The sequence below is a fragment of the Cynoglossus semilaevis genome, chromosome Z (genome assembly GCF_000523025.1).
Source record: "Cynoglossus semilaevis isolate Cse_v1.0 chromosome Z, Cse_v1.0, whole genome shotgun sequence".
NCBI lineage: Eukaryota > Metazoa > Chordata > Actinopteri > Pleuronectiformes > Cynoglossidae > Cynoglossus > Cynoglossus semilaevis.
The window spans coordinates 6,731,175-6,745,165 of NC_024328.1; the positions used below are offsets into that span (position 1 = coordinate 6,731,175).

General features: G+C 38.4%; 1 protein-coding gene across 1 annotated transcript in view; it reads right to left on the bottom strand.

The window, feature by feature from the left end:
- fbxl17 (F-box and leucine-rich repeat protein 17) overlaps positions 1-13,991 on the bottom strand; it is a 203,787-nt gene that overhangs the window by 132,429 nt on the left and 57,367 nt on the right. The window contains exon 7 of the mRNA XM_017042934.2: positions 5,820-5,927. Within this exon, the coding sequence (XP_016898423.1) occupies positions 5,820-5,927 (108 nt within the window). The remainder of the gene's footprint in view (positions 1-5,819; positions 5,928-13,991) is intronic.

Consider the following 13,991-nt stretch of genomic DNA (forward strand, 5'->3'; position numbering starts at 1 on the left):
GCACGTGTGTGTGTGTATGAGGGGCATTTAAGACACCTCAAAATGTGTGAAGAATCTCCAAAGTGTTTCATGTCTGCATTAGAAGTAAAACAGAAGTGATCGTTGACCAAACTGTCACATGTTGAAAGCCATCACAAGAACATTCAGAGAGGATGTGGGAAGTGGAGCTGAAATTAGACCCAGCCACATTCCTTCTTTTAACTAAACGCTTAACAATTTGCCCATTTTTCAGTGAATCACAAGAGATAATTGTTAAACAAAAGAATGCTGCCACGAAAAGCAAAACGTCTCTTAGGAAGAGTTTTGTCATCAGTAGTCTCCAACGAGAGAACTCCGGTCAAGTCTGACACGCAGGTCTGCTGCGAAAGACTCAAATTATCGAAATGGTTTTAAGACACAGACAGCTGGTTAAAATTGAGCGTTTTGGAAACTATTTGTTTTCTGCCCCAAATAACATAACACGTGCTGTGCAACATAAAGATGATCATTCACCTACCTTAACAGTAATAGTTTACTGTCATAACTTGTACAACAACCTGTTTTTAGGTAACATTAGGCCGTGCCATATTAACTTTAAACTGATGGGGTTCATTCATAACAAACAAGGTAACTCCAGCTATAAAGATCTTCAGACCCGTTCACAAAATCAGTGCTGAGACAAATAACACTCAAGTGGAAAGCTGTGGAAACACCAATCTATGATTAATAAATTATTTTTTTTAAAAGGACAAATTACTATTTTTTTTTAATTCAACGCCTCCTTGGAGTAACAAAATCTGTCCATTTGTGTAGATTGCAATTAAATAAACAAGCAACATACTAATTATAAAAGGAACAAAAGTGGTTCAACATCAGATTGTGCTGCCATCGATGATGTCAAAGTGTGTTGGATGTTTTTCATACATGATGAGGAGTGAAGGAGGGAGGGGAGAGAGGGAGGAAGGAAGAGAAAGACACCAGTGCAGACAGAATGATGAATATTTTAAAAAAAGGACCACGTCTAATATTGAAAAAGGCCATGAGGCTAATATCACATATACACAGCCAGTTTCCACATTAGATAAGCATTGCAAACCATAGGAAATTACTTACCTAAAGTGGACGTTTGACAAAGTATTTTTTAAAGTCAATGAATATTGGTCTGTCATGCTACATAGCTTGATAAATATGGTAGGGTCTCCCTTGGAATTAAATTGCATTCTAAGTGCTATTAAAAAGGTCTTAATAAGTTTTAAATATGATTTGTTGAACCCCTGCAGTAGGTACCCTGGTGGAAGAAACAGGATTTGTTTCCCAACAGTTATTAAAATTGCCCTGGAAATGATCCAAAGAGCTCCAGATAGAAAATCTAAGAGGAAAAAAAAGCTCACAATAAAAAAGTTAATCTCCCACCCCAGTACCCACACATAGACAGACACACACACACACACACACACACACTATGATTTCATGCTGTGAAATCCACGAACCATTAGTGGAATGATTAATCTCACATATACAGCACTCGCAAACACATAAAAGCAAACCGTCACACTGTACAGACCCCCGCAAGAAGGAACATATTACAGTTCTCAAATTGGCTGCTGACGGAGAGCGCGTCACCCAAAGCTATGGGACACCCACAAGATCTCCCTGCCAGGGCGCTTTACATCCATTAAACAGCCTTGCAACGTGACAAGACCCATCAATAAAAATATCATTAATGTCAAGAATACGGAGTCAGTTTCACTCCAAAAAAAACCCATCATGGACACAAAAAAGAGAGTGTGTTCTGTCCCAGCTGGAGCAACACACACACACACCCACACACACACACACCCCATCAGACTCCAGAATTTGCTGTGAAAATCATCACGTTTTTGATCTGACATTTGAAGCTTTAGCGTCTGACTGCCAAACAGTGATGGACTTGACACAAAGCTTGTTTTCCATTAGAAGACTTTACAAACTCAGCCAACACCAATCTTGGTTTTTTTTTCCTTCTTGTGCAGCTAACAAGATGATGATTTATCAAACAGCGTCTGGCTACAAATATTGAGTGGTGTTTCACATCACAGAGGAACTGCACAACTCCTCCCGTAGGACTGAAACACTGTGAAACCATTAGAGGCGGATAAGTGCCACAGCTTTGCAGTTACAGTACAGACCATCGACATTGAACTCAGCACCATGGGTGGCCTATTTCCACCATCAGCTCACTTGATTAAGAAAATACAATATTCATTGATTTGCTCAGGGCCTAATTTCTGAAAAGTCGGCATTAGAAGAAGTCTATCAATTTGAAACAAGTGTAATTTGAGAGAAGTTAATAAAAGTAATGGATTTCCCCCCTTTTTTCTGATGATGGCTGTGTTGTCAGAGGGGGTGACACGGGATTATTAGAGAGGAGCGGGGCGGGGGGGTAGAAAAGAAGTGGAGTGGGGAGGGGGTGTGTGAGATAATCGAACTAGAGAAGAACGCCCCGGTCCTGGAACCGCATGCTAGTCCACAGAGTCATCAGAAATGCAACGATTCTAAACATGAATATGATTTTCAATCTACTCTGGACGAGACCAACAGGGAATGAATGAGTGGAGGAATCAACTGTTAAATGAGATAATTACTATCTGATATTACAAAGACAGAGAGGCAGGAGGGATTGGAGGGGGGAGGTGAGGTGAGAGGAAAAAAAATGAATCACAGATATGATACTTGATAGGAAGTGAAGGAAAAAAGAGGATATTCTACTTGGTGTACTGCAAATATTTGGCAAAAACCCGCGTCAATCAAGTTTCTCCGGGAATATATTTGTAGTGGTATCTCAGACAGTACAGTACTTACACTGTAGCCACAGGAAACCAGTGTCACAGATGCAGGAAAAGTACGGAAAGTGCTGTGGCAGCTACACTGCCCTCTACTGTGTTTTCTTTTTCTTTCTCTTCTTCTGTTTTTATACTCACTGCACTGCAGTTTGTTAGGTATTTTTGGAAATGTTTGTACTATTTAAGCATATACAATAATAGCATTGTAAGTACATGTGGCAGGTGCAGCTTGGAAAAGCAGAATCACTAGTCTACCATAAAACATCAGAATGTAGTTTTTAGCATTCTGGGGGAAAAAAGTGTTTTTCCTGTGTACGTCACTTTCCTTGTGTTTTAACCTGTCCTGCTGTGATTAACTGCACTCTTAGACATATTTATAATGTGCAAGATGTGCTATTGTTATATTTAGCAAGCAAGCTGTGGTTTCTGAAAGCTTGACATAAAATATGTTTGTTTTCCAGTTTAAACTGCATGGCTACGTTTAAACCAAGAGAATAAAGCTGGGCTTTAAAGGAGTGAATACTGTCAGACTCTTAATCCAAGGTTAAGAATGTGTAAATAGAACAAAATGAACAAATTAGGTGTGAAAACCTAGATGATGCATTTCATTTAAAAGCTCATGGACCCATTAATGGCATGTTGTTTTTTATGAAAACCTATTATTTTGTCATACACAAGCGCATAACCTTGTTTTAAAAAACATATATATATATATATATATTTATATATATAAAATTGAACGGCAAAGAAGAAAATATTATTGGAAATTTGAACCTGCTCCTCTAAAACCTCCACACCTCACCTTGGTTAATGGTGTAATAAATAATAATGAGCTGTTCTAGACCGTGTGTTGTCCACTTCTAGGTATGCTAATGCTGTTATGACTGGGTGGCTTCATTACTGTGTGTCCACATCACTACGGCCAAGGTCAGTGAAGGCCACAGAGAAGAATGTAGGTGAGGTCAAACCGCAAGCAGAAATTAATCAGATGTTTAATCTAATAATGCAGCGAGCGATCTGTGTTTTACACAACTGATGCATGTTTTGTTTTAATGTGCACAAAGAGATTAATCAGGGAACATTTACACAATAAAAGCTAAAATACGAACCTGAGAGCTCCATTTAAAATGACACAGTCAAAGAGATTGGCCGACACTGTTCTTAACATATATTTATGAATAGTGATATAAACATTTAATACGTGTACATATGTTTATACGTATATGTGTGTATTGTACCTATAAATATAAATATAAATATAAATATAAATATAAATATAAATATAAATATAAATATAAATATAAATATAAATATAAATATAAATATAAATATAAATATAAATATAAATATAAATATAAATATAAATATAAATATAAATTTGGTATTTTCGCTGGCTAGGGTTCAGCGGGCGTGGTTGATTGATAGCACATGTGGGGTGAGAGAAAACACTAGATCTCAGACCGGGTGTAGTGTACGTCAATTCAGTGGCATAATCAGGATAAAATAAAATAAATAAATGTATACTATATTGATCCCATATTTGGAAAATTGTTGTGTCAGCAGCAGATATGCCATTAACAGGCTGCCCCCAGCAAGCGCCAAGCATGTGGTTGGCGTGTTAACCGCTACACAACCGAAGCAAGGATGGAACAGGGATCTATCCGGAATTTGTTTGTGATCAAACAGTCAATCGGAAACAACAGTTTACTCATAATTTCATTACTATATCGTTCGTAAATACAACCATTAAACCAGAAGTGGATTCCTTCTCCTTCAAAAATTAATGCACGCCACGTTTTAAGAGGATGTCAGTTCTAAAATAACGATCGTAAACAGCAGAGAAAAGAAAATCAGGGAGTATAATTCCACGGTGGTTTTAACTAAGGCAATCAGAAGCCTGAGTGTATGTGTGTCCATGTTTATATGGCATGGAACATCTTTAACCACAGAGCCCTGTTCATTAGCATGGTAATATCCAAACAGCAGGGTGTAGCAAGAACAGCAGGGCATTATTAGGATTCATCTCATTAGGCTTTCATGAGATTAAAAAGTTAAAAGGCAAAAAAAAAAAAGCTACATTTGAGATAAAGCACACAACAAAGTCCAGAACTTACACTCTGAAAGTTAAATTTAGCCACGTCGGAAGAGGGGGGGAGGGACTGGCTACAGCCAGTATAAAGAGCTGGTTTAAAGTGAAATAGATCAGGCAAAAAAAGTCACATTAAAACTTCTTTTCAGATTTAATGATGAAAATAATTAAGGTTAAACAGATTTTTCACACACTGGCCTCCTTTTACACAGCTACAGACAGTGTTTACGTCTCCAGCTGCAGTTACAACACATTCACTTTAAAGACTCTTTCAAGTGATTTTTAATTGGTTGGAAGTTTTTAAATTTCCATTCACTCCTGGATTAAATGATTGTGGGATGCGCAGCAGTTTTAATCAGCACCAGAGAATAAGACTAGGGTGAAGGCACGGATCTAACGCTACCCCTTATTTAATTCATTCATTCAATCAACGCCACCTGATGATATGGTGCAGCCTTCGCCTGTTGATTCGTAAATAAACATAGGTTTGGGAGGAAAACTGTTCCACAACTTAAATCGTAATTTATATCATAAGGGAAGATGCCAAGAAGAACTGAGATGATCAGATATGATCGTATCAGATATGAACAACAAAGGTTCATTAATTCTGTGTAGAATGCAACAATGTTACATAAATCCCACCTACTGATGTAAAACAGACTGTTTTTAAAACTTGAACTAAACCCTTTAGAGAATAACAAAAGTGTAACATATTAAACAGAAACCACTACAAGATCAGACTCTGTTTTTCTTTCTGCTACAAGATTCAGGGTTCAGTATTTAAACAGCAAATGGTGAACTGGAAAAAAAACAGTTGTTTAATACTGTTTATCACCTCTGCAAGGCAGTTTCCTGCTTGAGTTGAAAGAAAAACAAGAGTTGTTGGTTGGAGTACAATCAGGCAGAGAAAGGATGTGCGTGGTACTTACTGCAGTGAGATGGATGACTCCCTGAGAGGTCACAGGACATCCCATAAAACCAACAAACTGCAGCTCCGGACAGTGCTCTGCAACCGCCTGCACAGATCGATCTGTCACCTGTGCAACAGAATAGAATAGAATGGAATGGTAAGATTACATAATAATTATAACTAAAACAGTGTAAAAAATATTAGACCTATAATTAAGTCTACACACTTCAAATACACACACACAAACGCCCATACACGTGTGTAGATAAATCTATAAATATATATTGACATACATACATATATGTACAAACAATTGTACAAATATATGTATAGCTATTCATAAATATATATATATATATATATATATATAACGTATATATTTACACACATACATTTACAAACACGCATACAAATATAAACATATAAATATAAAATATATATAAATATATTTATATGTATGCATGTATATACTGTACATATATAAGTATATCTATAATGTATTATATATATATATATACACGTGTATATATGCTTATACATACAGGTATATGTGTTCAGGTTCATGATTTCATTTCTCATCTTTTACGTACAATACTTTGGGAAAAAAATTATATTTCCACCTTGACATGACATGTTGTGAATGACATTTCCCTCACAAAGTTTTTACTGAGAAAAGCTGGGCTTGTTGGTAATTTCTACTAATGATTATAGTTAGTGTATTTTTCAGTGTGTGCGGAGGAGCGCTGTCAGTCTAAATGTGAGCTCACGGATGAATAGGAGATGGAGAAGAATACAGCAGTGAAAAGTGAGTGTCATTCAAGCGTGGCGGGTGTCGACGCATGATGGATAGAGCGTTTCCATATCCTTCATTCACACCTCATAATGGATCACAGATCAATGGCAAAGCATTTCCAACAGATCCCACTGTACTTGTCAATGGAGGTATTGATAGCTACTCCAGCTCCAGCACCACCGCACTCCGAAAAACTGCAACACTTTGTGTGAGGTTGTTTGTCCTCCATGTGGGTTTGCTCAGTGCTTCCAGAATTTTTTTCATCAATCACAAAGACAAAGAAGATAAGACCAAGTAGAGAAGAGAGAAAATCTACACGGTGGTCAACTGGGGAAAAAACACTCAAGTTTGTGAGAAGGCAAAAATAACTTTTGAAATATCACTGCAAAAAGTATTAAACTTCCTGGCAAACTGAAGGAGGAACAAAACTTCATCAACTTGTAAATACTTAAAAATCATGTTTTTCTAACACAAATTGAATGAGCCTCTAGTCCACTGTTTTTTTTATGAATTCTTCAGATCTAATTCTCGTATATAAAGAAAAATGTAAAATGCACCATATTTAAATTCAGCTTTTCACCAGGCAAATGTCAAGTATTATGTTGTTGTTAAATTTACTCCGGCATGAACTGGAACAAATTCCATCAGCGGCAGCGCAGACAAATAAACACTGAGCCAAAGGGGGAGAACTGCAGGGAAATGCTTTTGTCGTTTCCTTATTGAATGTAATTTGAAATGGTTGACAGTGGGATAATTCTTCGTCCTTCTCCAGGAAGGTTTCTGTAAAGTATATTAATCACTGCTCCTCCTCAGGCACTGTCCGCACTGCACAATTGACAAGATAATAAATTGGCCAGTTAAACTGCAAGGAGTGGCAGCCTGTGGACTGAGCTGCAATATTGACTTGTGCAGCAGCAAAAAGCAAGACATTTCAAAAAATAGTCATGGGTTGATTTATTATTATTTTTATTATTATTATTATTATTATTATTATTAAGTAAGGTAAAACCTAAAGGTTCACACTACATTGATCACAGGTGTGAATGTGAGTGTGAATGGTCCGAGCTCCAGCACCAGGGATGAAGTGGTTTGTTTTATGGTATCATGAAAGTATAATTTAATCTAATCTCATCTACAATAATCTAATCCTAGCATAAGGTTCAGAGTGGTCCAGTACTATGGGACTCACCACTGAACGACAATTACTATATTTTAACATTGAGTCTAATCTTTAATTAAACCACACTGAAAAGAAAACATGATGATAATAAAATATGCAATTATTCATTTGAATATGCTAAATTAGCACAGGATGAAATGAAAAAATATATAAATTATATATATAAATTGCTTAAATAAAATATAAAATACCATACATTTGTAAAGGTTTGTATGATTCCTAAACATATTTGTATGATATAATTTGCTAAATGTAATAGAAGACCTTGTATAACACTGCACTGTGTTTACTTCAGATGAACAGAGCCAGACTTCAGCATGTGTTTCTGGGGTGTGCCCTACCTTTTCACCATGATTAAACTCCTTCCTTTCTGGTCCTGCTATTACCTGATCACTATGCTGGTTCAGACACCTTACTTTCGTCTAATGTTGTCCTAGATAGACGCCCGTAGACTTAATCACACTTTGTCATAAGGTTACCTCTCACCCTGCAGCGGCTCTCCTTTAAAGGTTACTGAGCAGAGACAGGGGAAGATGGAAAACCCAAAGTGACAGCAAGAGGAAAGTCGAGTCGCAAAAAAAAAAGAGCGCATCTAAGGTTTCCATTTATCTTTCACTATGTTATGGACTTATCTGGTTAAACCACCGCCCGGTACTGGCATCGGTTATCAGCGAGGAGCCAGAGAGCTTGTAAAGTTTGACCGAACAGCACTTTAAGTCACAGGTGGTTAATTAAAACTTGTTTCAAAGTTAGGAACAAAAGTTGAATTTGTATAAAATATGATGGAGGAGGCCTGCAAACTTGTGAGGCTAGATTAAAAAAGTTCTAGGAACTGCTTCAAGTGTTCAAGTTATCAATAGATCTCTGTCATGTATCGAGTTGTGTTTTACTGTAGTCGATCAGGGAGTCTTTAAAAGGAAATTGGAGTAAATTCACATTTCACCAAAATTAAATGAAATCTTTTTTTTAATGGACTATCTTACTTATTCCACAATAAAGAAATTCACAGCCTGAGTCTTCACACACAGCAACACACACAGGCTGCCACACAGGAGGCACTATTAGGGATATGTGGTTCTTTGGGCTTCGAACCCAAAACCCTCCGCATGTAAGGCAGAAAGTTTTTTAGTTATTTCCTCATTTCCCCCATTTTCAACCCTTTCACAAATATGTGTTGCTAAATCGAGTACTTTTATCATACCTATCCATGACGACCAAATGATAGACCTTTAAAATAAAAATGAGCCCAAGGAAATGAAGCCCTTGAAGAATGTCTCAATGTCGTTGTCATACAACCTTAACACTATCACTTTCAGTCCAAACTTTTTTTTTTTTTTTACTCCAGTTTCTGTAACTTTCTAGCAAAATGGCCTGTGGTACAAACTCTATTAAAAGTTCTAAATGTTAAAAAAAAAAAACCCTCAACATACTTAAAAAAAACTTTTGCAGTTTCATTCCCAGACCTTCATTCCAAAGAAAACCAAAGAGGTTTTTTTTTAATATAAAAATGTTATATCAACTTTAACTTGCGATATTCCAACTATATGAAGTGAACCATATTTGAATAGAAGAATTAAAGGAACAACTAACTCTAATTAAAACCCTCATTCAAGGCAATGCAAATGACCAGTTTTAAAGGTCCATAATTAAGAAGTGGAAGTTTGATGGGGGTTTTTTTCTTTTGTTTTTTACATTTTTTAATGATGTCAAAATCTAAAACTCCCTTGACAGAAAAATAGTTGCTCATCCCTGCTACAAAACACAGTTTTACACAGTGATCAATAACATGCACCTTAATATTCTGCACCTCAGGTTTGGACTCACTGAGCCACCCATCAGTCCTCGGTGCAGTCGGAACAGATTAAGTAAAGGTGAGGTGGCGCTCTCCTTCACACAGACGTTGATGCATATGCAGCATGATCTGCGGGGTCGGGTGGAGGTCGGGTGTCTGTGTGTGTGTAAAAGTAAAAAAAAGACTCCAGAAGGACAAGGCTAACCTGGGCAGCTGGACTGAGCCCACTTGCCCACACCCCGCTAAGTTAGGCCTTAGCCACAAAAAACGTCAAGAAAAAAAACAGCATCAAGTTGACTACCGGCAAAATTAAAGTTACAGTTCTGCCGAGAACTATAAATCACAATCACCTGCAAGAATAGAGAGAGAGCGAGAGAGGCATAGGCCACCTCAACATACTCTTTTATACTATTGTTTGTGCTGTGAGAGTGTGTGTGGGGGGGCTGGGAGGGAGCGCAGTTGAGGGTTTGTGAAAGCAGAAGAGACAAAAAGGAAAGAGGGCAGCATACAAATCTACTGTAACTCTCAGCAGGTGAGTGGGGAGAGCCAGAGAGGAGAACAAAGTCAAATCCCAGCCGAGCAGAACAGGCCAGGAGGGCATGTACCATATCAGATTAGGAGTGTGTGTGCGTGTTTGTTGGCGTGTGTGTGTCTGACAATGAAAAAGACAGAGAGAGAGAGAGAGAGAGAGAGAATGTGGACTTGTAGCTTGAAGTATGTCTCCAGCCCACAACGACTGAGAGCCATCCCAACATTCTCTCTGCCTCCTCCTCCTTCTCCACCTCCTCCTTCTCCTCCTTTGCTCAACCTTTCATGGTCTTTGGGGTTCAAAACATGAAAGAGCCATGACAGAGCTTTGGAGAAGAAGTGTCTGGCCAGGAGAGAGGCCTTAAAGCCGTTTAGAAAGGATCTGGTTTAATGGCCTGTGGGGTCAAGAAGGTAAAAGAGCACAGAAAAAAAAGGGCGATCTGAAGTGGTAAAAACGCTGTAGATGTTAAGTAAGACTCTGTGAGTTAGTGTGTGTGTGTTACTGGGATTTTTTTGGGTGAGGGCTGGTATTGGGACATCTCCAAACTGGGTTGGGGATATTTTTAAGTTCAAACTTTTGTTTGGGGTCAATTCTGATAAGACTAGAGTCAGGGTAAGGATTAATACAAGCCCTGTATTCGGAATAGTCAAGGTCAAAGTTGTGGAGCTGGGAAATGCATTATATCTGTCTGAAGTACTCATAAAACACCAGTGTGTGTGAGTGCGAGTGTGTGTGTGTGTATTTGTAGAGCTTAGAGGTAACTGTTGGGAGTGCTGTGGTAGCAAAAAGGGATAGTGCTCTATGAGTGTATGTGTATGTGTGGTTTGGGTTTTTTTTGCCTGGCGGTGTGTTCTGACAAAATGCTGGGGCAGCACCCAGGGGCCCCTCCTCATCCAATAAGGGTATTAGAGCTTGTCAATATCGTCCATGAAACGTCTTGTTTGACTTCATCCAAGAGGCAAAACAAAATAAAACAGGGAGAGGGAGAAACGGGGAGATTGTCTTTCACCTCTCAGTGCATAATGTTCTTCCTTTATCGGACCGGCAGTTTTGACTTCTCTATAGTTTTCGTTGGCTAATTCTCAACAGGAAAACAAACATGACAAAAATTCCCCCTTTGTGCACGGTTCCTAAACATACAAATAGAGTCCAACCAGGAAGTACTTGCACTGGGAAAGGGCATTTGTGACCCTTTGATAATGATACACCCCACATGTGTGCGTTCAATAAAAATACACTTAGTCGCCTAAAAAAAGTTAAACTTAGCTAAACGTTTATTGCATATTTTGTTGCCAACTGGAACTTGAATTTCAGTCCAGCTATGGCTGGAAAGCCACCAGCGAGAAAACCTCAGACTTAAAGCAAAGAAAAGTATGCTGACCTTATGTTTTACTGTTTATCTCTAACTACATAAATGTCACTCATGGAGGATCTGGTAGCATCACTATCACTAATTGAGAACATATAATAATTTATCATCTGGACCGACGGAGAACGTCAAACCAAGTTCACCTCACAAAGTTACTGAGTGGTTGCCAACCTCACGGGCTTCCTGCCAGTGCAGCATTCTTAGTTACTTGGACTTTTTTCCCCCACTTGTTAAGAAAAGGCAAAGGACATTATTCATGTGTAGGAGTTGCAAAGAACAGAGAGGTGGATAATTAGTGTCTAACTTCAAGATTAAGTGGATTTAACGCGAGGATGGCTGTGGAATACAGACTATGGCTGTCAACAGAGACAATTAATTTAAGGGTATATTTGAAACGGTGATATTTAGAAATATGCCCGTGTTGTACTGTGTAAATAAAACCAAACAGGAAGACAAATATAACACTGGAAGCGCCTAACTTACATGATCTTTAGGTTCAGTATTTTCTTATATAGGGATTCCCAAAATGGTTGAGCTACCACTAGGGGGTGTATGAGATTAAAAAAATAAAATATTGAGCTTTAGTGGGCAGGGGGTATTCATCTGCATAGAAAAAAATCAAAGAACAACTTTTACGAGTACAATAAAAATGTGGTAGAATATGACTTTTGCACTGGCCACTACATAAAGTTGGCAGAAGACTTCATTGCAATGTTACATCAAATGAGGCTGATATTTTACTTGTCGACAACTTCAGATTAAAGTCTCTGTGTCAACGTCAATGCCTGCACCTAAAACACCTAAAACAAGAAAAAGCAAAAGATGAAAGTTGGAAGTTAGTGCCCCTGCCCTACAGTAAGAAGACCCCTGGGTTAAACTAATACTAAGTGAAAGCTGTTATGGCTTAAAAATATTTATACACTTTCTAAATTCCTCCGCGTTCCTTTCGTAAAATAGATTAATCCTTTTTATGGGGATTATTCTAGTTCTGGCCTATACACAGCATGTTTAGCAATAAGTTTAACAAGGCATGAACTTCTTCCAGGTGACACCAAGTCAAATGGATCAATCCCTACAGGGGCGAGGCCTGTCTAGGCTCTTGAGTGTGTGGGTTTTCTGACAAAGGTTTAAAAACCAAATTCTACTTTGGACTGGTGTGAAACTCAAATCTAATACCAATCTAATTTTAGGTTGGTATTAGATCTGAATCATCATCACCGAGCTCAGGACAGTGGCTCAATAAAAAAGTATCACAATATCTGCGTTTATGCTCTGTATTTTAAAATTTCAAATTCCAGCACTAAACATCAGCTCCAAGTGAATGTCTGCCAGGTATAGCTTGGGGTGGGACAATTTTCATCAAAGTTCCTTTCTTTCTGAGGTAATCATTTTCTCTGCGACTACTCTCTGAGGGGTAATTCTGCAGTGGTTTCATCACAGCCTTAGAATAAACCCACAAACAAATACATGCACCAACTCAGTGGCACACCCATAAACACGCACAGATAAAGCTCTGCCTCCTTTTAAAGAGCTCAGATGGGCTGTATTGATGCAGAGGACTGGTGATCTGGCAAAAAATCTAAATGAATACTTATTATGCTCTGTAATATCCAATGCCTGGAGACAAAAGCAACCCGGAAAGTCGTAAAGTTTTACTACAGCGAGGGAGAGTCTCTTTACTGTGCTGTCTCTGTGCTGATGAGCAGGCACTGTGCAATAAGTGCAGGGTGGTTTCAGCCAGAGCTGGGCTTCTGTATTGATCTGCAACTAAAGCTGGTTCACTTTCTAGCCTGCAGAGCAACAAAGACCTACACATGCCGTTAGTTATAGACATGGAAACACGGCGAACCAAGCAGCAAACAAAACACACAGACACATCACAAATGCACAGTTTGGTCTAGACAGATGTAAGGCTCCAGGTCTCCAGTGATGTTATCTGTGGCTCCATCCGTCATGTTAATTAAATGAGACAGGAACACAGAACTGATCACAGTGAGACATAAAAAGGGAATTGAAGAGAAGCGGACAAAAGGAAATGAGAGATGTGCAATTTTTAATTTTTTGTTGTTGTTGTTGTTGTTAACAAAATGTCTTTAGTGTATTGTTTCAGCATCCTTGACTTCTTCTCTCCTGCCTGTAAATGCAGCCGGAATATGGATGTGACAGATGAGAACTGAGGAAGATGAAGGGCTGATACAACAAAGCATCTGTGTGTGTGAGTTCAAGTGTGAGCTTGTGTGTGTGTGTGTGTGTGCATGCGTGCGTGCGTGCATGAAGTACATGAATATGAGAGCAATCTGATCTTATTATAGGCCTGACGGGATGAGGGGCCGTGATGAGAGCTTTGAATCATCAGCAACTAATCAATCAGTCTAATTAACCAAGCTTTATGAACAGCGGGCTGAGCCAAGAAAGAATGTGCAGACATGCAGATTAATAATGATTACTGAGTACACTACAACACATTCTATTAACAATCCATCTTCATGCTATCTGGCAGCTTTGCACAAGAAGTCACTTCACTGCCA